The sequence below is a fragment of the Camelina sativa genome, chromosome 18 (assembly GCF_000633955.1).
Source record: "Camelina sativa cultivar DH55 chromosome 18, Cs, whole genome shotgun sequence".
NCBI classification, from domain to species: Eukaryota; Viridiplantae; Streptophyta; class Magnoliopsida; order Brassicales; family Brassicaceae; genus Camelina; species Camelina sativa.
In genome coordinates this window covers 12,274,801-12,283,207 of record NC_025702.1, presented here as the reverse complement: position 1 = coordinate 12,283,207, position 8,407 = coordinate 12,274,801, and the positions used below count along the sequence as shown (strand labels likewise).

Genomic DNA, 8,407 nt, shown 5'->3' with positions numbered 1-8,407 from the left:
GATGATCAAGAAGAAGAAGTAGACGTTGTGTTTAAATATAAACCAATTCTCGTTTGTTGTCTTCTTCACCAATAGTCATTACAAGAACATTTGCCATCTTCAAACCGATGAAACCGATTGTTATCTCTAACAATGATCACTCGTCCCGTACATATGGACATGAACTTGATTGCGTTATGGCAATCACCGCAAACACGCAGATTCTTCATCACCCGGATTGGTCTATCAGCCGGAAACGTGATCAGTCCAAAAGCAATAGCTAATCTCTCACTATGATACCTTATGGTCTGATTCTTCTCGTCTCTGTCCACTTCTCTTAGAACAAAGCTCGTGTCTGCAACATAACCTGCTTTCTCCATCTCTTCCCCTAACTCAGCCAGCTTCTCATATATCTCCTTGCTTCTCTCATGGCGTCTTTCTCCAGCTGCAAATGTATGAACTTTGTTCCTTTCTTCAACCCAACTTAGCCCTGTTTCCTTCTTTTCCCCTCTGTCTCTAAGCAGTTTTCTAGCTTTCGCTGCGTCTTCGAATCTTCCATCAGCTGCATACGCATTCGATAACGAAATGTGCATACCTGAGCTCACCGGTCCTAATTCGAAGACCTTGTCAGCTGCAAATGCTGCAAGCTCTGTGTTCTTGTGTATTGTACAACTCGTTAATAAAGCTCCCCATACTGATTCCGTGGGATCAATTGGCATAGTCGTGATAACTTCGAGTGCTTCTTCTAGTTTACCAGCTCGTCCCAACATATCCACCAAGGAAGCATAATGCTTATCCGTCGGCTCTATTCTCGATTTTTTCATCAGATCAAAGTAGTATCTCCCTTCCTCAACTAGACCCGCGTGGCTACAAGCATTGAGCAGGTTCAGAAAAGTTATAAAATTTGGTTTGATTCCAGATAGTTTCATCCGTTTGAACAACTCAATAACTTCTTGAGTATGCGAGTGTTGTGCACACGCCTTAAGCATCGCGTTCCAAATCCCAAGATTCTTCAAAGGCACCTCGTCGAAAACCTTATACGCTCCTTCGAGAACACCACACTTGGAATACAATGACACTAATGAACTTCCCACAAAGCTAGACGAGTCAAAGCTCGACTTAACGCACAGTCCCTGAATCTGTCTACCTAACTCAAGAAGAGTCGAATTGGCACATACACAAAGAACAGTCGAAAACGAGTAATCATTAACAGCGAGATTCTCAAACAAAGCTTCTTTAAACAACCACAAAGCTTCCTCATTTTCACCCATTTGCGCATACCCATACATCATCCCACTCCAAGTAACAACATTTCTCAGAGGCATTTCGTCGAACACGTTCCTCGCATTAACAATATCTCCACATTTCGCATACATATCAACCAAAGAACTCCCCACGAACACATCAGCGTCGTACCCAGTCTTCTTCGATAGACAATGAACCGATCTACCAATATCACAACGACTCAAAATCCCACAAGACTTCGTAGCTGACGGAAGAACATGATCGTCAGGCCTAAGGTTTCCCGCCATCATTTTCCTGAGAAACTCGAGTGACATCCATGGGAGCTCGTTCTGAGCAAAACAAGAGATGATTGAACTCCAAGTCGTCGCACTCTTTTGTGGGCTGTCTTCGAAAGCTCGGCGTGAATCAAACGGAAGCTGTGATTTGGAGTAGAAATTAATGAGATTGTTCGCGACGAGAGGGATAAGTGAAAGCCCTGATTTAACGATATAGCCATGAAGCTGAAGCCCTTTAAAAGTCGATCTTGTTCGAGCTGAAGAGAGAAGAAGATCACAAATTTGATTGTAATTGTGACATGGAACGAGGAAAGCTGAAGAATTCAGAGCCATGGGGAAGAGATGGATGATTCGAGTCAAAATCAGATTGAGCGTTGGACTTGCGAAGTGAGAAACAAAATCTCTTATTGGGTAAAATTTAACACGGCCCATTAGGCCCATTAGGGGTTCTAGAGTGATGGCACTTCTAAAACTCTAAATTGGAGCATACGTTAAGGCTAGAACTGGAACCCTAAACACGATCTTTGAAAAAACTCGATGGAAAGGGAAGGAGACTTAGATCCCATCCCGATTGATATCATTCACGAGATACTCTCGAGATCGTGTAATAAAACAATCGCTAGGTTTCGTTTCGTATCCAAATGTTGTGCGCTCATACTTACACGTCCGGAGTTCACCGAGTTGTTGCTGACTAGGTCATCAAACCAGCCGCCGCGTATCTTATTCGCCACCAGTTATTTCGGTAAGTGCCGTTTATACTCGTGCCCTCAGCCTCAGAATCCAGATGAGGATCATTCCCTTGTAGTAGCCGCCGATTTAGATATGGAGTTGCTTGGAGGAGACATGGAACCAAAAAATATATGTGGCCCTGTCTCTGGCTTACTATATTTCTCTAATATGCGGGTCTCAAAGGAAGATATAGATAAAGTGCCGGTCATATGTAACCCTAGCACGGGACAGTACGCTCGACTACCTTCGCTGGGAAGTAAGAAGAGTAATCCGAGAACCTTTTTAGGGTATGATCGGATTGGCAAGCAATACAAGGTACTGGCCATAAGCATATCTAAAGAGATACATATTCTGACATTAGTAACAGGAAAAGAATCATGGAGAAAGATCCAGTGTGCCGTAAAACATTGTCCTATAAGTGAAGGGATATGCATCAATGGGGTTTTGTATTACATGGCTGAAATCAACAATGGTGTGAAGATTATAGCTTGCTTTGATGTTAGGTATGAAAAGCTTTGGTTGCTTAACGCAGATTCTACTCCTCGGATGATGTTCCAGTATTATTCGCCTAAACTGATAAATTACAATGGTAAATTAGGCGTGACTTGTTGGCAATGGCACCGTCAACCTAATGGAAGGCGTAAGAGTAGTCTTGATTTTTCTATGTGGACTCTAGAGGATGCCCAGCAACAGAAATGGTTTAGACGTAGTTACTATTTTCCGGTGGATATAGCTGTTGAGGGTAATATTTCCGTCGTTGGAGCGACTCCTAATGGTGAAATAATAATGTCCAGGGTTTATACAGATAATAATAATCCCTTCTTTGTTTTCTTCTTCAATCCCGAAAGGATCAGTCTCCAAAGAGTTGAAATCCAAAGTTTTGAAGCTCATGGGAATCATAGTAGAGTCTACACCTTTGTAGACTATGCAGAAGATCTCAAGTTTATATAACTCATAGTCTAAGGAGTTTACTTGGAAATGTGACATTTCATTTCATTGACAGGTTTTGTTGTGAGCTTCAACATTTTGTTGCCTTATAAAAATAAAATAAAAACTCTAGATTGTCTTCTCTCAACGTTGCTTGAAAGCAAAATAATGTTATATCCGTTCTACCCAAAAAAAAAAAGAATAATGTTTTATCCTTCATGAATGCATTTTCATACAACTTTTCTTAATGATATTATTGTTTATAAAGGTTCTTTCAAGATCTTAACGATAGGCGTCTCTTAGTCCCCGAACTTAAACAACTACTCACTCCTCTTGTTTATACGGTATACCTATGATTAATTGAGAGTATCAAGACACTTTGACACGCATATAACACTCGAACTCTTGTGCAATTAACAAGAAGAGTGAGTCTTTAAATACTCATATTCATCGACAAGATATGAGACTCACTAGCTTAGCTTTTATTTATTTATTTTTGTACGCTATTTCAGGTTACACGCGTGGTTGAAAAAAACATGTTTTTCATATATATTACCGCCACAATATAAACAAAAGTTTGTACTCGTTTTATCCTACTCATAGTTTTCTTTTTGGAGCTTTAGTTCTAAGCCTGCATAATTATGTAACGAGGTTCTACATATGAGAGAAGAGGAAAGCTCTTCGAGTCGAGATGTAGTATGGAGATACAAATACATGTCAAGTGACTTCAAGATTCTTTAAGTTTATGACTAAGTAAGATTGTGTCCATTGAGTAATAAATTTTAAGTGAAATTAAAGCAAGTGGATTCTTGCTCATAAGATCATTAACAAGATAGATAAATAAGATCGAAAATGAGATACTTTTTTTAACTTTATTTTAGTCTAAACAGTAAAGACAAAAATTTAGTCGCGATTCTTAATAGAATTGACTTAACCATTTGGGTACAAATTATAATATACAAAAAAAAACTAGTCGTTATTCTTAATTGTATATATTGACGCCATTTAGATACGACTTATGTAGTACATACATTTTTACAAAAAAAAAGATAGTCAACTCAATCTTCCATTAATGTATAAGCAAATTTACCCACATTGCATACACATACACGTATATATGTTTGGTAATTTCATTAAAATACCAGCTGAGGCTATTAATATTTATGGTTTCTCTACATTTGTGAACTACCAAGGTAAACTAGCTTTACTCAGGTACAAAAATTATTAGCATGTATGACTTTTGGGTTTTGGAAGATGCATGGAAAACAAGAATGGTCTAACGTTTCTATAGTTATAACTCAAGAGATGTGTTCGTATGATCTTGTTTGGCCAGGTTTTAATTTGTTGGTGGTACAGATGAGCTTATCGTTACAGCTCGTGATCGGTTTTATCAGCTTTATCTTGTCTATGTTGATCTCAAGATGAAACGGTGAAGAGAAATTTGGTTGGGAGGAATCGAATGCTTATATCGACCATCTTTGGTGCTTGCTTTCACGGGTTACATTGAAAGTTTTATGTTCTTTTAACAAGAACATAATACAAGAAGCGAGTGATCTTGATGTTACATGATCACATGAGTGAATGGATTCTTCTTTCGGTTAATATTGGTCTGTCTTTAATGTTGGTCAATGAATACTTTGTAGGACTTCTTGTAATAGTAATATATATGCTCATTTTCTCCTCTCGTTTCTTCTTCATAAATTTTACATTAATATTTTTCAAAAAGATTCAAAGATAGTTGGGTAATGGGTACTGGCTATTACACATTTACACTACTAAAAAACGTTGTCTCATGTTTTGTTCTCCCTAACTTCGTCCAGCCTTCTAAAGCCCTTTGGGCCTAAGAGATTGCCCTTTTTTGTGCAAAACTAGAGAGATTGCCCTTAAAACCCTAAATAGAGATTGCCCTTCAAAGATCTGGAACCAAAAAACACACGATCTTAGAACTCTATGGAACGAGAAGACAACTCAGATGTCATCCCGATTGATATCATTCACGAGATACTCTCGAGATCGTGTAATAAATCAATCGCTAGGTTTGGTCTCGAATCCAAATTCTGTGCGTTCATACTTGGACGTCCAGAGTTCACCGAGTTGTTCCTGACCAGGTCGTCCTCCAATCAGCCGCCGCGTCTCTTATTCGCCACCAATTATTACTCTAAATGGCGTTTATACTCGTGTCCTCAGCCTCAGAGTCCAGATGAGGATCATTCTCTTATAGTATCCGCCGATTATCATATGGAGTTGCTTGGAGACGTAGGACCAGGAAATATATGTGGCCCTGTCTCTGGCCTACTATACTTCTCTAATTTGCGGATCTCAAAGGAAGGTATAGATAAATTGCCGGTGATATGTAACCCTAGCACGGGACAGTACACGGGGTTACCTCAGCTGAGAAGTAAGAGTGGTGAGCCGAGGAACTTATTAGGGTATGATCCCATATGCAAGCAATATAAGGTACTTGCGATAAGCAAATCACCTTATGGAGAGGGACATTTTCTGACAGTAGGAACAGGAAAAGTGTCATGGAGAAAGATCCAGTGTCCCATACACCATTATCCTATAAGTGAAGGGATATGCATCAATGGGTTTTTGTATTACGGGACTGAACACAACAAGGGTGTGGATAGCTTGCTTTGATGTTAGGTATGAATAGCTTTGGTTTCTTAATTTTAAGAGAAGTTATAGTTCTACTACTAGGTTCAAATCTACTTGTTCCACTATGGCTTGTAAACTGGTTAATTACAAGGGTAAATTAGGCGTGATTAGTTGGGATTGGTTCGGTGAACCTTATGGAAGAAGGCGTAGGGGTACGCTTGAGTTTTATTTGGAAACCCTAGAGGATGCCCATAAACAGGAATGGTTGAGCTGTCGTTACCCTATTCCGGTGGATATAGTTGTTGAGGGTGTTTTTTCCTTTGTTGGAGTAACTGCTAATGGTGAAATAATTATGTCCATGGATTATACGTCTAAACCCTTCTATGTTTTATTCTTCAATCTCGAAAGGAAAACTCTCGAAAGAGTTGAAATCCAAGGTTTTGAAGCTCCTAAGAATCATAGTAGAGTCTACACCTTTGTAGACTATGCCGAAGATCTCAAGTTTATATAACTCAGTGTCTAGAGGTAGTGCATGCATGTACCTAGAAATCTGACTTTTCATCGTCAGACGGGCTTTGTTGTAAGCTTCATCATTTTGTTGGCTTATCAAATTTGGTTTCTAAGCTAGGTTTGATCTCGATGTTACTTGAAAGCAAAATAATATTTTATCCTTCATCAAATGCATTTTCATACAACTTCTTTCTATAATGATATACTATTTTATAGGTTCCTTAAGATCTCTCTATCAGTTTTTTTGTTTTCTTGTCTAAGAAATTATTTGTTGATACCCGAAACAACAGCCGTTTCTTAGCCACGTTGAAACTAGTTTCCTGTATAAGAAAAACAAATTTTAGCGAACTTCTTCGTATGAAGTCAAGGGAAAGCTCTCCGAGGCGAGGCTTACACGCGAGATACTCATTTCTGTCATGTCAAGTGACTTCAAGATTCTTTGCAAGGTTATAACTAAGTTATATTGTGTCCCTTGAGTTATAACTGTAAGAGAACTGAAACCAACTGGATTCTTGCTTATAAGATCAGTAACCAACTGGATTCTTGCTTATAAGATCGAAAACGAGATACTTCATTAGAACTTTATTTAGTGTTGAAAAGTAAAGAAAAAAAAAAGTCACAATTCTTAATTATATTGACTTAGTCATTTGGATACGAAATTATATATATATAAAAGCTAGTTGTAATTTTTAAATGTATTGAACTATTGATTTAACCATTTGGATACGGACTATAAATAATATACTAATAAACTAGTTGTAATTGTTAATTGTATTGATTCCATTTGAATACGAGGTGATTAATATACATTTTTAAAAATTTACAAAAAGATTAGTCAAGTCAATCTTCCATTATAATGATTTTACGCAAAACATACATACATATATTATAATCATGATTTATAGATGAGAAATACAAGAAAATCTTATCAAACTGAAAGAAAAAAATACTAAATTTTTTGTTAATGAAATATGTTTTCTGAAGACCTAGTTGAAATTTTCTTAAGATTGCCTGTGAAAACCTTCTTAGGTTATCAATGCGATATGTTGTGTCGATAATATACCTCTAATACACCTTGTTGTGTCAATAGCTTGATGATATGTGTTGAATACATGGGTCAACTGTGGATATGCAATCCTGCCTCAAGAAAGGGTGTAATGTTGCCCCAAGGCCCCCAATCCGATTTCTATAAACTGTTCAGGAAATGGTATATGGGATATGATCCTATTAGTTATCAATATAAGGTCTTGTTTTCTCAAAAGAATGTTTAAGAAGTGCCGACAAAGTGGAAGTGTTAACACTAGGAGGTCAAGATTCATCGATGATCCAGGTTGGGAATAATCATACTCCCATAACCAGAGGAATATGCATCGATGGTGTTGTGTATTATTATGTTACTGACACGTCGCAGTCGCATGGACCAAAATTAGTGAGATTTTATGTGGCGACCGAAAATTTTGGTAATTTCATTAAAATACCGACCAATGGTAATAGTACGGGCTTTGGTTTCTCTACCCTAGTGAATTACCAAAGAAAACTAGCTTTACTTGCTACAAACAATATTAGTATGTATGATATATGGGTTTTAGAAGATGCGGGGAAACAAGAATGGTCTAAGGTTTCTATAGTTATAACTTATAACTCGAGAGATGTGTTCGTATGATCTTGTTCGGGGAGTGTTGGGTTTTGTTGTGATGAAGTTGCAGCTCGTGATCGATCTTTTCAGTTTTATCTTGTCTATGTTGATCTTAAAAGGAAACGTTCAAGGGAAGTTTGGTCCGGAGGAATCAAATGCACATCATATCACAAATTACGTTGAAAGTATTACGTTACTGTAATAAGAACACGAAGATCGATAAGACCAGTTATATATGCACCAACAAATTAAAATAACACGTCAATGACAGTCGAAGCTCTGCTTTCACTCGCATATTATCTCATATTTGTCGACTAAAATCTAATATACCCTTCTAATCAAACTTCTATTCTCATATCCCCTGCGAAAATAACAAACTATTTATTTATTTATTTTTAATCAAAAATGTGGTTAAAGACAAAGAAACCTATATCATTTTTGTTATTTACAGATCCAACCACCTTATACCCACCCAAACCCACAAAATTCGGACAATCCAGTTGAAATC

General features: G+C 37.6%; 3 protein-coding genes and 1 pseudogene across 3 annotated transcripts in view; 3 read left to right on the top strand and 1 right to left on the bottom strand.

Moving 5' to 3' along the window:
* The window catches only part of LOC104761273 (putative pentatricopeptide repeat-containing protein At5g52630), a 6,049-nt gene extending 3,751 nt beyond the window's left edge, over positions 1-2,298 (bottom strand). The window contains exon 1 of the mRNA XM_010484329.2: positions 36-2,298. Within this exon, the coding sequence (XP_010482631.1) occupies positions 66-1,940 (1,875 nt within the window). The 5' untranslated portion in view covers positions 1,941-2,298 and the 3' untranslated portion in view covers positions 36-65. The remainder of the gene's footprint in view (positions 1-35) is intronic.
* On the top strand, positions 2,022-3,398 carry LOC104763409 (putative F-box protein At5g52620). The gene has a single exon (XM_010486784.2). It carries the CDS (start codon positions 2,037-2,039, stop codon positions 3,177-3,179), a length of 1,143 nt encoding a protein of 380 aa, XP_010485086.1. The 5' UTR covers positions 2,022-2,036; the 3' UTR covers positions 3,180-3,398.
* Positions 5,087-6,419, top strand: LOC104763408 (putative F-box protein At5g52620). Its single transcript, XM_010486783.2, has one exon. It carries the CDS (start codon positions 5,106-5,108, stop codon positions 5,793-5,795), a length of 690 nt encoding a protein of 229 aa, XP_010485085.1. The 5' UTR covers positions 5,087-5,105; the 3' UTR covers positions 5,796-6,419.
* On the top strand, positions 7,325-8,082 carry LOC109130488 (annotated as a pseudogene).

Bases quoted from the DNA above. Each gene is read 5' to 3' on its own strand.
- LOC104763408 (XM_010486783.2), top strand. From the start codon at position 5,106: ATGGAACGAGAAGACAACTCAGATGTCATCCCGATTGATATCATTCAC.
- LOC104763409 (XM_010486784.2), top strand. From the start codon at position 2,037: ATGGAAAGGGAAGGAGACTTAGATCCCATCCCGATTGATATCATTCAC.